At 41.9% G+C, this 22860-nt stretch overlaps 1 protein-coding gene across 2 annotated transcripts; it reads left to right on the forward strand.

The window, feature by feature from the left end:
* The first annotated feature begins 1096 nt into the window (after positions 1-1096).
* LOC106563214 (phospholipid-transporting ATPase ID) lies at positions 1097-22720 on the forward strand. Of its 2 annotated transcripts, none has more exons than XM_082958199.1 (28): positions 1097-1299; positions 7518-7599; positions 7802-7860; positions 7976-8089; positions 9325-9423; positions 9539-9600; positions 9798-9870; positions 10104-10174; positions 10304-10386; positions 10495-10653; positions 10747-10835; positions 10909-11102; positions 11280-11488; positions 12010-12053; positions 12188-12353; positions 12521-12709; positions 12896-13011; positions 13174-13338; positions 13450-13561; positions 13651-13756; positions 13849-13999; positions 14275-14458; positions 14686-14909; positions 15103-15186; positions 16440-16685; positions 19883-20021; positions 20190-20320; positions 20420-22720. In XM_082958199.1, exons 2-28 carry the CDS (start codon positions 7545-7547, stop codon positions 20681-20683), a joined length of 3588 nt encoding a protein of 1195 aa, XP_082814325.1. In that variant the 5' UTR covers positions 1097-1299; positions 7518-7544; the 3' UTR covers positions 20684-22720. The 2 variants fall into 2 exon arrangements, with proteins under 2 accessions (XP_082814325.1, XP_013984039.1); XM_014128564.3 differs by having other exon boundaries at positions 1099-1505.
* The last annotated feature ends 140 nt before the right edge of the window (positions 22721-22860 follow it).

Below are 22860 nucleotides of genomic sequence, written 5' to 3' on the forward strand. Positions count from 1 at the left end.
ATTGATTGCTTCTGTGGACAGGTGTCTTTTTTACAGGTAACAAGCTGCTGTTAGGAGCACTCCCGTTAAGAGTGTGCTCCTAATCTCAGCTCGTTACCTGTATAAAAGACACCTGGGAGCCAGAAATCTTTCTGATTGAGAGGGGGTCAAATACTTATTTCCCTCATTAAAATGCGAATCAATTTATAACATTTGACATGCGTTTTTCTGGATTTTTTTGTTGTTATTCTGTCTCTCACTGTTCAAATAAAGCTACCATTAAAATTATAGACTGATAATTTCTTTGTCAGTGGGCAAACGTACAAAATCAGCAGCGGATCAAATAATTTTTTCCCTCACTGTAAAACTAAAGAATGTTAGATGTTCTCAAATATCCTTTTCCATTTGGTATTTCGTAAATGTCTGGAGGATACCATGCCATTTCTCTCCAAACTGCCGGTGTTGAGCTTGGTAGAGCCTTTTTTTATAAAAGACACGTGCCCTGAAAAGACCACTGTGCCCTTGAAGAAGGGTCATGAAGATGTCTATCACCACAAGGTAAGACATGCACTCAGTAATAATGACAGTGTCTCTTCAACATTCCTTGGTATCATGTGCGTGTGTGTATTCGTGTGTGTGTCCATGCTTCTGTGGCTGTGCATCCGTTTGCCCATTGGCTCATAACGAAGTCCTGGGGACTACAGAGGACCCTTTTGTACTCGTGTCCAGGTTTTGGATTTCACCTGTGGCTCTGAGATTCTGTTCAAAATCCTCCCCCCACTTTCATAACAATCATCACAATTCCGATAGTATTAACACTTCTAGTCCACATACGAGCAATGTCATGTTCTAAAGGGTAACACTCAGACTTTAATCAAAATATAGAATATATTGTAAAGTGCAGTATGCCTGTTTTGATATGAATTCATATATAGGAAGTGGAAAATAGTGTGTCTGCGCATGCGTCCCCACCTCAGGGTGTGTGTGTGACATGCCTGGTATCCTCTGATCTTCCTGGTCATTGCCCCATTGTTTGTTCTGATTGGCCAGTGTCTGTCCCTCACCTCAGTTTTACTGCCGCTCAGCACCTGCCTCTGCTTTGTGTCTCAACATCCAGGTCCAAAGATCGCTGGCTGCAGTGTTTGCTCTAGCTCTTTGCCGTTGCCCTGAGGGGGATCCCGTTCTGTTTCCTGTAGCTGCCCATGACTTTGCTTCCCCCACCTCCTCACACCCCACCTCTGGGACTCCACCTGCTCTGCTCCACTCCTGCCTTCTACCTAGGAGTCTCAGGAGCCCCTCTGTCTGGGTCTGCGTCTTGGTGTAAGTGTGTTTGCCCAGACTGAAGCGCAGTTCCGTCTCCTGGATTTACTGTAGTTCAACTCAAAGGGAGGGCGTGTTGAGTGAGAGAAGCGGGTGTCGTTGGAGACATCCTTAGGCCTACTTCCTGCCCGTCTTTGTACCTGTCTGTGTTCTGTTGAAGGGCTTTGACTTTCCTGAGGGACTCCGATATCATTCTTCTCACTGAGGTATGTGACTGGACATTATTTGCTTTTCTCCAATGATACTGCTGCTAACAATTAAGTGAACCTGTGCCTGGGGTCTGTCTAGAACGGGTCTGTTGACAAGTTCAGAGACTTCAGAGATACAGTATTTGGCTATTAAGGAAAAGCTGATCAGTTAATCAAACTGACATACAGCATCCTAATGAATTTGAACATAATAAACCACTGGGCACAGACGTCAATTCAACATCTGATCAACGTTGGTTTAACATAATTTCATTTAAATGACTGTTGCAGTGACCGTAATACCGCCACACCGGCAGTCACAGGTCATGAAGACATTCAAATTCCACGTGACCGTTTAGTCACGGTAATTAGGCTTCTTCAAGCTCTGATGCTGCTGATGGTCATTACTAGCCTACCAAACTTGATAACTGCCTGGTACTCAGCACTCTATTGTCTCTCTAATCACTCTGACATCAATGCAAATGTATTACAAAATCTAATCAAACAGTTCATTAGAGCGGATGAGCTCATGTTGCGCAACATTTCAATAGGCGGCTATGCAATTGCGCGAGAAAACAGAGTGATGGCCTCTACTAAAAAGAAGAGTATCAGCTTTCTATAGGCTAGGCCTACTATATTTCTTTTTCAACTTTTCTAATGTTAAGCACATTGCTTATATTTAAAACAGGAGTATAGCCTACCTGGCTGGCATGAAAATGAACCATGGGTAAAATAGTTCTCCATTCGCTATTTAAGTACATAGATGACATGTATTTTTTTCCAGCCGCCCCTGTTTCGATACAGGTGCATGATAATGGTCCATTCTAAATCAAAACAAATTTCACACATATACTAAATAACATATGTAAAGACAAGATTAAGTCTGATGGGTGACAATATTAGCCTATCACTTGTGAATGATATATTATCATTTGTGAATGATGCCCAGCAAAAGAAACAATGCCTTTTGTGACTTTTTCTAATCATAGTCACACACTGGGGCGGCAGGTAGCCTAGTGGTTAGAGCATTGGACTAGTCACCAAAAGGTTGCAAGATCGAATTGTCGAGTTAACAAGGTAAAAATATGTCGTTCTGCCTCTGAACAAGGCAGTTAACCCACTGTTCCTAGGCTGTCATTGAAAATAAGAATTTGTTCTCAACTGACTTGCCTAGTTAAATGAAGGTAAATGTAAAATTAAAATAAACACCTCATGTAGCCTAACCATAGGCCTATGTGTTTTAATAAGGTTTGTATCACAACTGAAGTGGCCAAATAACTTCTTAAAATGAAGCACATTAATCCTCTTTACAAGGGGTGTAGAGCCTAACTGGCATACATAAGCAGCGTGTGAGTTTCAAGTTTAAAAATGCAAATTTTATATTAAAAGCATTACATGCATAATTGCATTTGCAGTCACTTTTGATAATGGTGTTTTACGCTAATGGAACAATCGCGCTTCTGGCTTACTACCATGTGCACATTTTTGTGCTTGTAATGTGAAGAAATAGCCTAATAGTTTAACATTTTAAGCTAAACATTCTGATGTGCTGCATCAGCCACATTGTGTAAAAAAGTTTTTTTTTAATGCTAGTAGTTGTATTCATTTTGGATCTATCGCATCCCACAACTGTCCCAGACTATGTTTGGAATATTTATTTCTCGCACAGAATAGAATAGGTTAACCTCTTACATCTAGACGTTCCGCTAGCGGAACACCTGCTCCAATATCCAATGATAGGCGTGGCGCGAATTACAAATTCCTCAAAAATCCAAAAACTTCCATTTTTCAAACATATGACTATTTTACACCATTTTAAAGACAACTCTCCTTTATCTAACCATACTGTCCGATTTCAAAAAGGCTTTACAGCGAAAGCAAAACATTAGATTATGTCAGCAGAGTACCCAGCCAGAAATAATCAGACACCCATTTTTCAAGCTAGCATATAATGTCACAAAAAACAAAACCACAGCTAAATGCAGCACTAACCTTTGATCTTCATCACAACCCTAGGACATTATGTTATACAATACATGCATGTTTTGTTCAATCAAGTTCATATTTATATAAAAAAAACAGCTTTTTACATTAGCATGTGACGTTCAGAACTAGCATTCCCACCGAACACTTCCGGTGAATTTACTAAATTACTCACGATAAACGTTCACAAAAAACATAACAATTATTTTAAGAATTATAGATGCAGAACTCCTTTATGCAATCGAGGTGTCCGATTTTAAAATAGCTTTTCGGTGAAAGCACATTTTGCAATATTCTGAGTAGATGGCTCGCCATCACAGGCTAGCTATTTTGACACCCACCAAGTTTGACCCTCACCAAACTCAGATTTAATATAAGAAAAATTGGATTACCTTTGTTGTTCTTCGTCAGAATGCACTCCCAGGACTTCTACTTCAATAACAAATGTTGGTTTGGTTCAAAATAATCCGTAGTTATATCCAAATAGCGGCGTTTTGTTCGTGCGTTCAAGACACTATCCAAGGGTGACGAAGGGTTACGCGCCTGACGCGTTTCGTGACAAAAAAAATCTAAATATTCCATTACCGTACTTCGAAGCATGTCAACCGCTGTTTAAAATACATTTTTATGCTATTTTTCTCGTAAAAAAGCGACAATATTCCGACCGGGAGTCGTTGTTTTCGTTCAAAGACGAAAGAATAAAAACATGGGGTCGGCTCGTGCACGCGCCTCAGTTTCATTGTACTCAGATCGACCACTATCAAAATGCGCTAATGTTTTTCAGCCAGGGGCTGCAAAGACATCATTCAGCTTTTTCCCGCCTTCTGAGAGCCTATGGGAGCCGTAGGAAGTGTCACGTTACAGCAGAGATCCTCAGTTTTCAATAAAGAGAGTCAAGAAGCCCAAGGAAGGGTCAGAGAGGGCACTTCCTGTACAGAATCTTCTCAGGTTTTGGCCTGCCAAATGAGTTCTGTTATACTCACAGACACCATTCAAACAGTTTTAGAAACTTTGGAGTGTTTTCTATCCAAAGCTAATAATTATATGCATATTCTAGTTTCTGGGCAGGAGTAATAATCAGATTAAATCGGGTACGTTTTTTATCCGGCCGTGAAAATACTGCCCCCTATCCATAACAGGTTAACCTTTGTACTATGGGAGACAGTAGATTGACAGAGGCTAGTGCTTTTGCTGTTCATAAGGCCTACTCATCTTGTTGGCTGATGAAAAGTAAATGTGGACAGTTCTTCCAATATCTTCAATATGCACCTTGGAATTGGATAAGGAACCACACAGTTGCATCCCTGATGTGACTGTCTTCACTTGTAGCCTGTAAGAAAAACCCGATCATGTGATGGAGTGCACAGCACCTAGGGAGGAGGGCACAACGGCCACTGGCCAAAAAAAAGGCATGGATTGTTTTAGGGTGCGCTACGGCCACACAAAGGGGATGCAGCTGTGAAATTCTAGGCATTATCAAGTGCTTGTCAAATTGTGAATGAGTGACTGATGTAGTGTGTACAGCCTGTGCAAAAAACAAAGCAGAGCTCATGCCTTTCAAGCAACTTTTTTCAAATCATCATTAGTCTCATCATGCAGCCTTACAATGTATTAAAAATCAAAACATATAGCCCAACGTGTGTAGAACAACTAAAGTTACATTAATAACTAAATAAAACATATAGGAATTCCTATTTCTTTGTTAACCTCTCAACACAGAATAGCTGCATGTGCGCACACAAATTGTTTGGAGATAATATTCTTTCTATTTTATTTAGCTTTGTTCAATTGTATTTTTCATACTATAAAATAATGCCACGGAATTCTAAGCAAGTCTTGTCTGCTAAAAGAACTAGTGTAACCCACAGCCATTTGGCATAACTAGATCGGGACCTAACATTAGGACAACTCAGAGTATGCTATTCTGTTCTTCTGAAATAGACTACATTTTCTTCATATCATAGACCTGTCTTTACAATAAGGGATTTATTGTAAAGGTGTAGGCTGTATTACATGGATTTATTCGACTTTTTAAAATGTAGATGTTCCAAAGGTCTGCATCAGTGGCTTGTAGGCTATGCGTGGAAGCCAGGAGATGCTAAATGTGTTTATGTTAATTAACGGTCAATTACCGTGAGACCGACAGTTATTTACTTGACAATCACCGGCTGATGAAATTTCGTGACCGCCACAGCCCTACGTGGAAACAACGTTGATTCAACCAGTGTGTGCCCAGTGGGTACTTTGTATCAAAGTGTGTGTGTTCTGGTACAATGCAGGGAGTAAATATTCCCAATGTGAAAGTTTAAACTAAAACAAAAAGGAAAGAAATATGGGTGTGGAAAAGCATGGAATTGGGGAGTAGTTTTGGTGTTGTGGTAGGTGTGAGAGGGTGAGATTACTTTTTGACCTGTGGTTTGGAGTGAATTCAGCTGTTTATTTGGGAGTTTCTGCCAAAACAGATGGACATTGAACTGTACAATTTCATGGGGAAAAACTTGTCAGAGGAAGATACTATAAATATATATATTTATATTATCTTCTTTCTAGTATCTTCCTCTGACAAGTTTATATATAATAGTTTCTGTAATTCTAAGGCTTTCTATTTACTTGAATGTAAGGTGTGTGGACTGTGTATGAGGTTTTTGAGCTGCTGGCGGCCATCACAGAGGACCTAGAAAACTGATAAGACTGATAAGGAGACTGATAAGAGAACTTTGTGACTTCAGGCAGGCGAACATAATGTAGGGAATACCAGGTCTAATGTTCAGGGTTATGAGCGATCTCAAGTGTAGTGACTAAGTATGGATTATCAAGTGTATTTTGCTCTGGTACAAATGGTTGATAAGGAGTGGCTCTAATACGTCTCAACATGGCATTTACTCTACCAGTGAGCATAGAGTGGAAACTTACGACATAGCAGGTTAATGTACATGAGCTTTTACAAGAGCTTCATCCTTAATATCAGAAACTATAAATTTGACTCCTCTTTATGAGGTATATTGGACTTAAAATAAAATAAAAAAATTATAATAATTAATCTTTACTTAACTAGGCAAGTCAGTTAAGAACAAATTCTTATTTACAATGACAGCCCACCGAGAAACAGTGGGTTAACTGCCTTGTTCAGAGGCAGAACAACAGATTTGTACCTTGTCAGCTCGGGGATTCGATCCAGCAACCTTTTTGTTACTGGCCCAACGCTCTAACCACTAGGCTACCTGCCACCCCAGACTTGCCCTGATCAGATCTGTATTTTTTTTATATAAAAAAAATAAAATTCAAAGCCTCCTCATGGAACAAATTACACTGTAATAAAGAGGATTCATAGTTTATCTTCATGGACATGGCCTAAAATATTCCCGGATTATGCTTGATCTTCATTTAAAAATAGTAATCAAGAATCATATAATTTTTTTAAAATCAGGCCTACTCCGTGACTAATTTAACCTGTCTGTGAAACCTGTTCATAGAAACCAGCGCCTTGTCCATAACTCAACAGATTATCCCTATAAAGCCAATTCGAGCATTTCTGTATAAAGCTCATTAGATCACATCAATGCCATTTTCACAAAATGTTCACTTGAAAGTTAATGATTCTTGGTGTTCATTTAGATATCAGGAAGCTCATTTGCGTAGGGAACAGGCTTGTGTGTCTGTGTGTGCATGCGAATATGTGTGGATGATGATTAAAGAATTCTCACTCAAGTGGTCGTTGCCAAGGATACTACACCTAGGCCTACATTAGTACAACCCTGCAAGGCTCACCATGAACTTGTCATAAAATAATTATAGCTGTTCCACACTTGCTGTTCCACACACTGGTTAGAGTGTATAGACCTGCTGTAAATGAGACCGTTCCGCTCCCTTCGCTCTGTCATAACACGGTTACAATATACTGTAGCTGTACCACAAGTATGGAGAAATCATTATGGTCAGGAAGTTTCCCAACCTTGCTTCTCATCATTTTATATAATGAGTTTCACTTTGTGATTCCATTATTATTCAAGCTATTATTCCACATCAGCCATCTGTTTTTTCTCCCAGGTGTGATATGGGAGTGATGAGCTGAACATGGGGTCGCTACTGTCACAATTGGGTCTGGAGTGTGGGAGGAAGGAAGAAAAAGGTGAGTTAACTGACCTGCTGTAGTCTAGTCCCAGCTCTGGTGTGGAGAGCATCCCCAGAGTTTATTATTTTACTGCCACGCCTGTGATCCGACTATCTGTGTCCCAGCCCTTAAGGGGCTAAAGCCAGCATTTACTTGTGGAAAAGTTGAGCGGTTTATTGCCACACCTGTGATATTTAATTGATTTTGTTTCCACCTACAGAGGAAGAAAGACACCTGCGAGCAAATGACAGAGAATTCAACTTGTCTTACGAGTATGCTGTAAGTACTGCGGTCGATTACTCATTCCAAGCCATTGTTTACATTGTGTGTCTGCATGTTATGTTTTCATGTGTATTTGTCACAGTAACACATTCCCCTCTTGCTCCCCATGCAGGACAATGCCATTAAAACCTCCAAATACAATTTCTTCACCTTTCTCCCGCTCAATCTGTTTGAGCAGTTCCAAAGACTGGCCAATGCATACTTCCTCTTCCTCCTCTGTCTCCAGGTAACGTTTACACAGCCTTAATGCAGCCACACTAAGCCTTATTCTGTCAATGCTGCACAGGGCTGAGGCCTGTAGATAGTGTATTCGGAAAGTATTCAGACCCCTTGACCTTTTCTACATTTTGTTACGTTACAGCCTTATTCTAAAATGTATTAAATAAATAAAAAATGTCCTCATCAATCTACACACAATACCCCATAATGACAAAGCGAAAACTGATTTTTAGAAATGTTTGCAAATGTATTAAAAATAAAAAACAGAACCGTATTTACGTAAGTATTCAGACCTTTTGCTATGAGACTCAAAATTGAGCTCAGGTGCATCCTGTTTCCATTGATCATCCTTGAGATGTTTCTACGACTTGATTGAAGTCCACCGGTGGTAAATTCAATTGATTGGACATGATTTAGAAAGGCACACACCTGTCTATATAAGGTCCCACAGTTGTCAGAGCAAAGACCAAGCCATGAGGTCGAAGGAATTGTCCGTAGAGTGAGACAGGCACATGACAGCCCATTTGGAGTTTGCCAAAAGGCATCTAAAGGAACAAGATTCTCTGGTCTGATGAAACTAAGATTGAACTCTTTGGCCTGAATGCCAAGTGTCATGTCTGGAAGAAACCTGGCACCCTCCCTACGATGAAGCATGGGGGTGGCAGCATCATGCTGTGGGGATGTTTTTCAGCGGCAGGGACTAGTCAGGATCAAGGGAAAGATGAACGGACCAAAGTAGAGATGGATCCTTGATGAAAACCTGCCCCAGAGTGCTCAGGACCTCAGACTGGGGTGAAGGTTAACCTTCCAACAGGAGAACTACCCTAAGCATACAGCCAAGACAACGCAGGAGTGGCGTCAGGACAAGTCTCTGAATGTCCTTGAGTGGCCCAGTCATAGGCCGGATTGAACAGATCAAACATCTCTGGAGCGACCTTAAAGTAGCTGTGCAACCTGACAGAGCTTGAGAGGATCTGCAGAGAAGAATGGGAGAAACTCACCTAATACTGGTGTACCAAGCTTGTAGCTTCATACTCAAGAAGACTTGAAGCTGTAAATACACCAAAACGTAGAATCTGAGTGCAAATGTATATTTCTTCATAGTATCTACATAAGCTCCCTCATGCCCTGGAGCTGGCTGTAGGCCTATAATGTACTATATAATAGGGAGTAGCAGTACTAAATTGCAGCAGAAAGGTGAGTCCCTGCTGGTGATGTTTTGTCTCTCCTGGCTACTCTCAGCTCATCCCAGAGATCTCATCCCTGTCCTGGTTCACCACCGTGGTCCCCCTGGTCCTGGTGCTCTCCATGACCATGGCCAAGGACGGCAGCGACGACATAGTGAGCTCAACGTCTACTAATTACAGAATTAAGACCAGATACATAATATGGTCTGCATAGACCAGTTTTTTTCTGGTCTCCAGATCCTAATATTCCATCTCCTTCGCCTGTGTAGAACAGACACAGATGTGACAGACAGGTGAACAACCGGAAGGTGGAGGTCCTCATCGCTGGAGAGTGAGTCTCTCTTCCCTTAGCTCATTTCTCAGTGCTTGGAAAGTGCTTGTATGTCACAGATTAGCTCTCAAGAGGTCTGTATATTTGTTGTGTACGCATTAGGTGGTGATTTGTTAGTCAGTGTTAGCGTTCTCAAACACCAGATGTCACTCTAGGCTTGCCTTAGCGCAGCATCATTATGATCTTGCCTTTTTCAGACTAAGGAGTGAAAAGTGGATGGATGTTCAAGTTGGGGACATCATCAAGCTGGAGAATAATCAGTTTGTCACGGTAAGGTTGGAGGTGTCTGCAGAGGGTCAAAGGGCAGATGTACCACAGAAATACAATCAGCCAGTGTAGGTCACCAGTCATTCTACAGAATAGAAAATCTGACTAATTTATATTTCAAGTAAGTCATCATTTATGGGGTTTCAAATTAACATTCTATAGCTCTCTCTCTCTCTCTCCTCTCTTCTCTCTCTTCTCTATCACTCTCTCTCATCTTTATCACTCTCCTTCTCCAGGCCGATCTCCTGTTGCTGTCCAGCAGTGAGCCTCTCAACCTCGTCTACATAGAAACAGCTGAACTAGATGGGTGTGTCTGTTGCGTTCATGCATGCGTTTGTGTTTACCTTTGACACCAAAGATATTTCACTGCCTTTCTTAATTGTATGAGCTCTTCCTCTTTCTCTGTTTCTCTCATCCTGCCCTCCTCCTCCTTTAGAGAAACTAACTTGAAGGTGAAGCAGGCCCTGACTGTGACAGGGGAACTGGAGAATAGCATAGAGAAACTGGCCAACTTCAACGGTAAAACTGGAAAAATGTTTAGATTATCATGGCTTAAAAGTCTAGATCTTATGAATCAGAATATTCTTAACTGTTGTACAGTCCCTGAACCTCTCTGTCCCTGTGTAGGCGAGGTGCGCTGTGAGCCACCCAACAACCGCCTAGATAAGTTCACTGGCACCCTGACTCTGAAGGGAGAGACGTACTCCCTGGACAACGAGAGGGTCCTGCTGAGAGGCTGTACTCTGAGGAACACCCAGTGGTGCTTCGGCCTGGTCGTCTTTGGAGGTGAGTCTCAACGGTCCACATAATGGCAGAGAAATGACCGAAGACTTTCATGAAAATATCCACAACTGATGATCAATCTATTCCCTCTTCCAGGTCCAGACACCAAGCTGATGCAGAACTGTGGAAAGACCACATTGAAACGGACCAGCATTGATCGCCTCATGAATGTTCTGGTGCTGAGTGTGAGTATGACTATACATACACACACAGTCATCACACACACACACTTCTTAACTGTCGTGTTTGGTCTTCCAGATCTTTGGTTTCCTGGCGGTTATGTGTTTAATCCTGGCCGTTGGGAATGGAATCTGGGAGTACCAGGAGGGCTCTAAGTTTGCTGCATTCCTACCCAAGCAAGAGGGGGTTAACGCTCCCTTTTCAGCCTTCCTCACCTTCTGGTCCTACGTCATCATCCTCAACACTGTGGTGCCTATATCCCTCTACGTCAGGTCAGTGCACTTCACATATTATCCAGTCATTCACTGCAGTTGCATCTCTGTGTCCCAATGTGTTACTTCTACTGTGCCTTTGATGACAGGACTACATCACCATGAATCATCAATGTGAATTGATTGCATTTCTCTCTCCCTCTCTCTCTTTCTTTTTCTCCTGTGTTTTGGGTGCAGTGTGGAGATCATTCGCCTGGGGAACAGTTTCTACATAGACTGGGACAGGAAGATGTACTATCCCAAGAGTGACACGCCTGCCGAGGCCAGGACCACCACGCTCAACGAGGAGCTGGGCCAGATCAAATACATCTTCTCTGACAAGACTGGAACACTCACACAGAACATCATGACCTTCAACAAGTGTTCCATCAACGGGAAGTCCTATGGTGAGGCCTGGCGCTGGAATACACACACTTAAATCAAATCGTATTTGTCACATGTGCCGAATAAAAGGGATGTAGACCTTAGTGAAATGCTTACTTACAAGCTCTTTCCCAACGATGCGGAGTTAAAAATACTGTACATATATTTTTATTTATTTATATATATATATATATATTCATAGTTTTGATGTCTTCACTATTATTCTACAATGTAAAAAATTGTTATAATAAAGAAAAACCCTTCAATGAGCAAGTATGTCCAAACTTTTGACTGGTACTGTATATATAAACACATGAGAAATAAAACACACAAGAATGAACCTATATACAAGGAGTACATTGCCATATCAATGTGCAGGGATGGATGGTAATAGAGGTCGATATGTACATGTAGAAAAAGGTCAAGTCGAACACTATAAGCACGTATCATGTGTTTACACACACGGTAAGGCATACATTAATACACATAGGTGGCAATCATTCACTGTACCATGTAAGTGACAAAATGTGTTTCTGTTCTCCAGGGGAGTTGTTGGACTTTTCTGGACAAAGAGTGGAGATTAATGAGGTGAGAGGAGGAAAAGGGTGTGTTGGGTTTATGGATTTAATGTATGAAAGAAAATCTCTAAGGCCCTTTCTTTGGCAATAAATCCTTACATTCCGTGGCACTAACATTCCTAACCCTCACTCACTCTCTGGTAGAAAACAGAGAAGGTGGACTTCTCTTGGAACAACCTGGCCGACCCAAAGTTCTGTTTCCATGACCACAGCCTAGTGGAGGTGGTGAGGGAGGGCAACCCCCAGGTGCAGGCCTTCTTCCGCCTGCTTGCGTTGTGCCACACCGTCATGCCCGAGGAGAAGAAGGAGGGTGAGAAAGCGACTCCTGCTGGATTCACATATTATTGCATTGGTGTGGGTGACTATGGATGGAGGCTTGAGGTAGAAGTTGCACAGTGGTTGGGAGGACAACTTCTACTAGCTCCATAAACTAGACAAGGCGACTAGTAAATATCTTCCGTCATTGTGATCTTCTAGGTGAATTGTACTACCAGGCCCAGTCACCAGACGAGGGAGCTCTGGTCACAGCAGCCAGGAACTTTGGCTTTGTGTTCCGCTCTCGTACACCAGAGAGCATCACTGTGGTGGAGATGGGACAGCTGGTCACCTACGAGCTACTGGCTGTACTGGACTTCAACAACGTCCGCAAGAGGATGTCGGTCATCGGTGAGTCCATCCAACATTAACCGTTACGCCTTTAGAATTATAGGGGAATATGTTCTGAAACTGTAGCTATTTAGAATTATCTGAATGATATGGGAAGTTTGTTCAAACTTTGATGGCTTTATTGTAACCGATTTGCCATTGAGATTTAAGTTAACAAAACCTGATTATGTGTTGCGTGGCCCCTAGTGCGCAGTCCGGAGGGCAAGCTGACTCTTTACTGTAAGGGAGCAGACACCATCATCTTTGAGAGACTGAACCCTTCTTGCAGCAAACTTAAGGAGGTCACCACCGAACACCTGAATGTGAGTAGCCAGCCTCTGTGTGTGTCCGTATTTAGAATTCTGTATTTTTTGTGGAGCGTGTGAATATATGTAAAATCTTACACAAGATGAACTATATCCTGTATGTCCAACTCTGTACCTGTGTGTTAGATCCTAAATCTAAAGTAACTGTTCCATTGACAGGAGTATGCTGGGGATGGTCTGCGTACACTGGCTCTGGCCTACAAGGACATAGACCCAAAGTATATGGAGGAGTGGAAACTGCGCCACCATGAGGCCAGCACTGCCATGGACGAGAGGGAGGAGAAGTTGGATGCGCTGTATGAGGAGATCGAGGAAGGCCTGCTGGTGGGTAATACAGACAAAAGTATCATTACAAAAGTATAATTGTCCTACAAGACAATCCACTAGCACAATATCAACTGAATCTTTCATGTTTGTACCGGTATGTGTGTGTAGCTGTTAGGATCCACTGCAGTAGAGGATAAGCTACAGGATGGAGTGCCTCAGACCATTGAGAAGCTCTCCAAAGCCGACATCAAGATCTGGGTGCTCACTGGAGACAAGCAGGGTGGGTTATCTTCCTTAGAATATACTATCAATAGGCTACAATAGTTTTCTCTGGCACACCTTGATTCTCTTTTCTCTCTGTCGGAACAGAAACGGCAGAGAACATTGGCTACTCCTGCAACATGTTGCGAGAGGAGATGACCGAAGTGTTCATCGTGTCGGCAAACACAGCAGAGGAAGTCAGAAAGGAGCTCCAGTGAGGCACAGACAGACTATTGACAATGACTTTCGTAGCTTGACGCACCACAGTAACGTGACATGTAAAAGTATCTCTCTCTCCCTGACCAGGACCGCAAGGAGGAAGATGAGACCTGATGGACCAGAGGAGCCTACTGTCACAAAGAGTAGAAGTGGCCTGTTTTGTCTTTTAAAGACGGAGACGGTGGCGGATGAGCCAGTGGATGGAGAGTACGCTATGGTGATTAACGGACACAGTCTGGTAAGGACAAGGACTCTGGTGGGTCACTGGAAACATAAAACTTATATTCTGATTGACATATGTTGTAATCACTTTTTATAATCTTTGTTCCAATATTTCGTGAACAATCCTTCATTCATTTATCTCTCTCTTTCCACTACTCCCTCACCCCTACCTCCCCCTCTCCTCTCCCCTCACCCATACCTTCCCCTCTCCTCCCTCTCTCTCCCCTCACCCCTACCTCCCCCTCTCCTCCCTCCCGCCCTCCATCTCCCCTTCCCCCCCTCTCCACCCAGGCCTTTGCCTTGGAGAAGGACATGGAGATGGAGCTGCTGCGGACAGCGTGTATGTGTCAGACGGTAATCTGCTGCAGGGTGACTCCACTGCAGAAAGCCCAGGTGGTGGAGCTGGTGAAGAAGTACAAGCAGGCTATCACTCTGGCCATCGGCGACGGCGCCAACGACGTCAGCATGATCAAGGGTAGGGCTGCTTGATCAAGGGTCAAGCAGCTCCAATTATGAGCTGCTTAAACACTGTGAAGGTGTTGAAGGATCCTGATCCCTGATGCTAAATATTTGACTGCTGTTATGATTCCTCTAATCAACTCATACACACACTCATCCTCTCTATCTCTCTCCCACCACCCCTCTCCCTCTCTCTCTCACCACCCCTCTCTCTTACCCTCCCTTCCTCTCTCCCCCCTCTAGCTGCTCATATAGGAGTAGGTATATCAGGTCAGGAGGGAATGCAGGCGGTGCTCTCCAGTGACTTCTCCTTCGCTCAGTTCCGCTACCTGCAGCGCCTCCTGCTGGTGCACGGCCGCTGGTCCTACCTGAGGATGTGCAAGTTCCTGCGCTACTTCTTCTACAAGAATTTCACCTTCACCTTCGTCCACTTCTGGTACGGCTTCTTCTGCGGTTTCTCAGCCCAGGTGAGACACAGAAACAGAGGTGCATGCACAGAGACTTGCAGAAAAGTCATGCTTTAGTTTGTTTAGAGTATGACATGTTAATTCCTTTATAACTAGTGGCAGAAGTAGTTCCTGACCAGGAAACATACTGGGCTCTAATGGACTAAAGACAGTCATGTATCTAATGTGTATGATTTTCTGTTCCCCCTAACAGACTGTGTATGACGAGTGGTTCATCACCCTGTATAACCTGGTTTACACAGCTCTACCTGTGCTGGCGTTGAGTCTCTTTGACCAGGTAATCATGTCTCTTAGGCTTATGTTAGTATGTCAGTAATGTACGTCAGCCAATTATGTATGCCGATGCAAGTAAGTAGTATGTATGTAATCACATACACTGAGTATACAAACATTAAGAATTATCTTGCCAATGACATAGACTGACCAGGTGAATCCAGGTGAAAGCTATGATCCCTTATTGATGTCACTTGTTAAATCCACTTCAATCAGTGTAGATGAAGGGGAGGAGACTGGTTAAAGAAGACACTTGAGACATGGATTGTGTATGTGTGCTATTCAGAGGGTGAATGGGCAAGACAAAATATAACATTTTTAAAGGGGGTATGGTAGTAGGTGCCAGGCGCACCAGTTTGTGTCAAGAACTGCAACACTTCTGGGTTGTTCATGCTGAACAGTTTCCTCTGTGTATCAAGAATGGTCAACCACCCAAAGGACATCCAGCCAACTTCACACAACTGTGGGAAGCATTGGAGTCAACATGGGCCAGCATCTCTGTGGAACGCTTTCGACACTTGTAGAGTCCATACCCTGACAAATTGAGGCTGTTCTGAGGGGAAAGGGAGTGGGGTGCAACTCAATATTAGGAAGATGTTCCTAATGTTTGGTATATTCAGTGTCAGTGGTGGAAAAAGTACTAACTTGTCATACTTGACAAGTAAAGATACCTTAATAGAAAATGACTCAAGTGAAAGTCACCTAGTAAAATTCGACTTTAGTAAAAGTCTAAAAGTATTTGGTTTTAAATATACAGTACTTAAGTATCAAAAGTAAATGGAACTGCTCAAATGTACTTAAGTATCAAAAGTAAATGGAACTGCTCAAATGTACTTAAGTATCAAAAGTAAAAGTATAAACCATTTCAAATTCCTTATATTAAACAAACCAGACGGCACAAATGTAATTTTTTTATTGACGGATATTCAGGGGCATATTCCAGACATAATTTACAAACAAAGCGTTTGTGTTTAGTGAGTCCGCCAGATCAGAGGCAGTAGGGATGACATGGGATGTTCTCTTGATAAGTGTGTGAATTTGACCATTTTCCTGTCAAAATGTAACAAGTACTTTTGGTATCAAGGAAAATGTATGGAGTAAAATTATATTATTTTCTTCAGGAATGTAGTGAAGTAAAAGTTGGCAAAAATATAAATAGTAAAGTACAGATACACCAACTACTTAAATAGTACTTTAAAGTATTTTTGCTTAAGTACTTTACACCACTGTTCAGTGTATGTCTCCCTGTATATCTAGGATGTAAATGATCGGTGGAGTTTCCAGTACCCCAAGCTCTACGCCCCAGGCCAGCTCAACCAGTACTTCAGTAAGAGGGCCTTTGTCTACACGGTGTTACACAGTGGCTACAGCTCCCTAGTCCTCTTCTTCATTCCCTGGGCAGCCATGTACGACACGGTCCGAGACGACGGTAAAGACATTGTGGACTATCAGTCCTTCGCCCTGCTGGCCCAGACCTGCCTGCTCATCGCCGTCAGTATACAGGTAAGGAGAAGGGAAATAATGTGTACTTATGTTATCAAATTTGGGCATTTGTGGTGGTATATGAATGTTTCAACTGAGGCTTAAACCATATTTGCATACATACAGTTGAAGTTGGAAGTTTACATACACTTAGGTTGGAGTCATTAAAACTCGTTTTTCAACCACTCCACAAATTTCTTGTTAACTTCTATGGGCTATGTGGGACCTGCGGGACACAACCAGTGAAATATCAGGGCGGCAAATTCAAAACAACAAAATGTCATAATTCAAATTTCTAAACATACAACTATTTTACACCATTTTAAAGATACACCTCTCCTTAATCCAACCACATTGTCCGATTTCAAGCATACAGTTAGATTATGTTAGGACAGTGCCAACACAAGAAAAACCACACAGCCATTTTCCAAGCAGGAGAGGGGTCACAAAAACAAGAGATGCATCTAAAATGAAGCACTAACCTTTGACGATCTTCATCAGATGACACTCCTAGGACTCAATGTTACACAATAAATGTATGTTTTGTTCGATAAAGTTAATATTTATATCCAAAAAACCCATTTTACATTGGCGCGTGATGTTCAGCAAATATTTTGCCTCCAAAACTGCCGGTGAATCAGCACAACAATTTACAAAAATACTCATCATAAACGTTGATAAAATATTAAACTGTTATTCGAAGAATTATAGATAAACATCTCCTTAATGCAACCACTGTGACAGATTTCAAAAAAGCTTCACGGGGAAAGCCCACTTTGCAATAATCTGAGTACGGCGCTCAGAAAAATACATCAGGCAATACAGATACCCGCCATTTTGGAGTCATCTAAAATCATAAATAGCATTATAAATATTCACTTACCTTTTAATGATCTTCATCAGAAGGCACATCCAGGAATCCCAGGTCCACAATAAATGTTGTTTTGTTCGATAAAGTCCCTAATTTATGTCCAAATACCTCCTTGTTATTTGCGCGTTCAGTAAGCTACTCCAAATGTAGGAAGCGTACCGAAAATTTCAGGACGAAAAGTTAAAAAAAAGTTATATTTACGTTCGTAGCAACATGTCAAACGTTGTATAGCATCAATCTTTAGGGCCTTTTTAACATAAAACTCCAATAATATTCCAACCGGACGATTCCAATGTCTTGAAAAACGTTATGGAACACAGCTACTTCATCATGTGAATGCGCGCCAATGAACTCATGTCATTTTCTGAGTCACCAACTTCCCGGCCTTCTTGTTCGCTCTCTGTTCACTGCAAAAGCCTGAAACAAGGTTCTAAAGACTGTTGACATCTAGTGGAAGCCTTAGGCAATGACTTGAAAAGACTACAAGCATCAGATTTCCCACTTCCTGGATTTTTCTCAGGTTTTTGCCTGCCATATGAGTTCTGTTATACTCACAGACATCATTCAAACAGTTTTAGAAACTTCAGAGCGTTTTCTATCCAAATCCACTAATAATATGCAAATATTTGACTCTGGGCCCAAGTATTAGGCAGTTTACTCTGGGCATGCTTTTCATCTGAAATCGAAAATATTGCCCCCTATACCTTAAAAAGTTAACAAACTATAGTTTTGGCAAGTCAGTTAGGACATCTACTTTGTGCATGACACAAGTAATTTTTCCAACAATTGCTTTTCAGACAGATTATTTCACTTATAATTCACTGTATCACAATTCCAGTGGGTCAGAAGTTTACATACACTAAGTTGACTGTGCCTTTAAACAGCTTGGAAAAATCCAGAAAATGTCATGGCTTTAGAAGCTTCTGATAGGCTAATTGACATCATTTGAGTCAATTGGAGGTGTACCTGTGGATGTATTTCAAGGCCGACCTTCAAACTCAGTGCCTCTTTGCATGACATCATGGCAAAATCAAAACAAATCAGCCAAGACCTCAGAAAAAAATGTAGACTTCCACAAGTCTGGTTCATCCTTGGGAGCAATTTCCAAATGCCTCAAGGTACCACGTTCATCTGTACAAACAATAGTAAGCAAGTATAAACACCATGGGACCACGCAGTCGTCATACCGCTCAGGAAGGAGATGCGTTCTGTCTCCTCGAGATGAACGTACTTTGGTGCGAGAAGTGCAAATCAATCCCGGAACAACAGCAAAGGACCTTGTGAAGATGCTGGAGGAAACCGGTACAAAAGTATCTATATCGACAGTAGAACGAGTCCTATATCGACATAACCTGAAAGGCTGCTCAGCAAAGAAGAAGCCACTGCTCCAAAACCGCCATAAAAAAAGCCAGACTACAGTTTGCAACTGCAAATGGGGACAAAGATCGTACTTTTTGGAGAATTGTCCTCTGGTCTGATGAAACAAAAATAGAACTGTTTGGCCATGATGACCATCATTATGTTTGGAGGAAAAAGGGGGAGGCTTGCAAGCCAAAGTACACCATCCCAACTGTGAAGCACGGGGGTGGCAGCATCATGTTGTGGGGGTGCTTTACTGCAGGAGGGACTGGTGCACTTCACATAATAGATGCCATCATGAGGATGGAAAATTATGTGGATATATTGAAGCAGCATCTCAAGACATCAGTCAGGAAGTTAAAGCTTGGTCGCAAATGGGTCTTCCAAATGGACAATGACCCCAAGCATACTTCCAAAGTTGTGGCAAAATGGCTTAAGGACAACAAAGTCAAGGTATTGGAGTGGCCATCACAAAGCCCTGACCTCAAATCCTATAGAAAATGTGTGGGCAGAACTGAAAAAGCGTGTGCGAGCAAGGAGGCCTACAAACCTGACTCAGTTAACCAGCTTTGTCAGGAGGAATGGGCCAAAATTCACCCAACTTATTGTGGGAAGCTTGTGGAAGGCTACCCGAAACATTTGACCCAAGTTAAACAATTTAAAGGCAATGCTACCAAATACTAATTGAGTGTATGTAAACTTCTGACCCACTGGGAATGTGATGAAAGAAATAAAAGCTGAAATAAATCATTCTGACTTCTATTATTCTGACATTTCACTTTCTTAAAATAAAGTGGTGATCCTAACTGACCTAATTTTTACTTGGATTAAATGTCAGCAATGTGAGAAACTGATTTTAAATGTATTTGGTTAAGGTGTATGTAAACTTCCGACTTGAACTGTACACACTCTGGACTAATGTAAAAGGCATCTCTCTAAACACACACACAGTAAGAGTCTGAGGTAGCTGCATGTGTCTTTGTTAAAGCTGGGTCTGGACACCCACTATTGGACGTCAGTGAACCAGTTCTTCCTGTGGGGCAGTCTGTGTGTGTACTTTGCTGTCATATTCACCATGTACAGCAATGGCATGTTTCTCATCTTCACCTCCTCCTTCCCCTTCATTGGTGAGTAGTACCACTCAGCACCTGTCCATCCACCTCCTCTCCCTTCATCATTCATGTCTTTCTATCTGAACGTTTGGTCAGTGACACTATCTGTAACCATGTAGGTGAGTATCTGTCACTACAATCATCATCTGAATACATGTTGCGATGCTATACTCTATGTAACAGGCACAGCCAGGAACTCCCTGAACCAGCCCAATGTGTGGCTGACTATGCTACTCACCTCCATCCTCTGTGTGCTTCCCGTGGTGGCATATCGCTTCCTCCGCATCCTGCTGTGGCCCACTATCAACGACAAGGTCAGATGTCGAGGGTCAACTCCTTTGTAATTGACATTGAAGAATCACAAATTATTACTTCTCCCTCACTGTCTCTCTCATTCCTCCTCCTCCCTCTAGGTGAGGTACAAGGTGAGACAGGACAAGGTGCTGCCCCCTGCCCCTCGCCGTGTCCAAGCCCGCCGCGCCAGTACCCGCCGGTCAGGCTATGCCTTCTCCCACGCCCAGGGCTACGGTGACCTGGTGACCTCAGGCAAGTTCCTGCGGTGGACCCCGAAGAGCCGGCCAGCCCTTTTCTCCCAGACAGACTCCCCATTGGCCCAGACCCAGCCTCAGTTCTACCGCACCATCATTGAGGGGGAGGAGCCACCACTGAGTCCCTAGGAGTGATGACCTAACAGAGCACACAGTGTTCAGGCCATTAAGTCTGAAAATCCTCAATGAATCTATTCCTAAAAGAAATATCAAATGTCAATCAGCCATGTTTCTGTGAAACACTTCCACTGATGCGAGGATGTGTAACATTCTTCATCTGGATAAAAAGTACAAGGACAACCCCAAGCCTAAATTCAGCATTTAGTGCCAGGCTTAGTTTCAAGATGTATGTATGTGGAAGTACTGTACTTGTAACTGTAAAAAAAATTTTTTTTTTAAAGTATTGGTGATACAGCAACAAAATCATGCTGGGCATAAGTCCAAAATGATCATTATGTGACAATGGTCATAGTGGCGGTTGGTGCCGTTTAAGATTGGGGAGGACGATTCGTTTTTTTATGGCCTTATTTCTATTACAGCATAATATTGGATGACTGTCATTCATATTCCATTCACACAGCTCAATGTAACATCTATAGGTTTAGGCTGCTACATGATACTCTAGTTTTCCCTATACCCATCATGAGGTTGCTACAACCTAGCCTAGGTGCACAGGTCAAAATACAAATTGGAGTAATCAAGGTGACAGACAGTGCTTGCATCTAGCTGATCTACGGTGTAATCATTAGTTCAAACTGTTGCAAATGAGAATTTCTATTGGACAAATTCAGGTAGGTTTATTCCCGTTTCGTTCCGTTTGCTTCTGTTTAAGATACGTTTTTCAACAGAATCGGCAGAATTAATACACCACTGATCACCTGCACACACAGCTCACTTTCATAGCAGCCACATACAAACAGCATCATCACTTTGCTCGTTGTATAAATCTTTCTCGCTTTTACGCGCTCTCCTCCTCTCACCTTTTCCCTTACACCCAGTTACACCGGTGGGCCCCGGTGGCAATAAAAAAAAGAAAAACGAAAGCTTACCTAGACTTGGAAGAGTTTCAGTGTTGGATAGCCTTAGCCAGCTAGCTAACATAAGTAGCATTCCTCTCTGTTTGAGCTAGGTGTTTGAGTAGGCTAAATTAGATGGCTGCATTAACTAGCTAAGAAAGTGAAAGTGTACAAATTACAACAAAATATAGCTCTCTGTTGCTTCTAATTTTTTTAAGAAATTAATTTTTTCAAAACTGTTCAACTATTGTCTTTCTGTTTGAGTCAACTACTCACCACGTTTTATACACTACAGGGCTAGCTATTTGTAGCTTATGTTTTTACTACTAGATTCATTCTCTGATCCTTTGATTGGGTGGGCAACATGTCAGTTCATGCTGCAAGAGCTCTGATTGGTAAGCCATCATAATTACTGTGTAAGTCTATGGTAGGGGGTGAGAACCATGAGCCTCCTAGGTTTTGTATTGAAGTCATTGTACACAGAGGAGGATGAAAAATAGCTGTACTCCGGTTACAACATGGTGCTACCCCAGAGTGTTGTTGAGGCTACTGTAGACCCTCATTGCAAAACAGTGCATTTTAATTTAGTGACGTAAATATATTTAATATAGTTTTATCTATAAAAGGATAACTTTTTAATGTTTCACAATTAAAAAAAAAAATGAAATTCACTGAGTAGGATGGTCCTCCCCTGTTTTATTATAGCTTTATCAATGAATTGTAGTTATTCTCGAGTTATTACTGTGTTATTATACAATTTAGTGAGACTTAAAGGGCCTTAAATAACATGATTTGAAACTTTTATACAAACTTTCTTTACATATTGTTCCACCTACATTGTAGTGAACTGTCTGTACTCAGGGTGTTGCATTGAGTTATGATATATTATTATTTGAGTGCATTATGTCAGGCATAGCCTGTTCTGACTTCTGTTCTGACTATGTTAGTATACCTTAGTAGACATATTTGTGTAATATTTGTTGGACCTACATGAGGATGTTGTATTTTTTTCTGGGAATAATATTGTATGAAAATATAAACATTTTCTCAATCGTTGAAACACAAATCATAGACTCTCTAATGTAATTTTAATTATGTAGCCTACTTTTTGAGCATTGTACTGCCATAATAAATGTTTGATATTTTTGTATTCCTTTTGTTGTTGTTTGTAATCGTTGGTCATTTTTTATAAGTAAATGGCCTACATTTCTATTCGCTGTTGTTGGAAACGGCTTGAGTGACAAGTCCTGCGCTCTGTGCATTGGCTAGAGACGTTGTGACGCAAATATA

The sequence above is a fragment of the Salmo salar genome, chromosome 11, assembly GCF_965601325.2.
Source record: "Salmo salar chromosome 11, fSalSal1, whole genome shotgun sequence".
NCBI classification, from domain to species: Eukaryota; Metazoa; Chordata; class Actinopteri; order Salmoniformes; family Salmonidae; genus Salmo; species Salmo salar.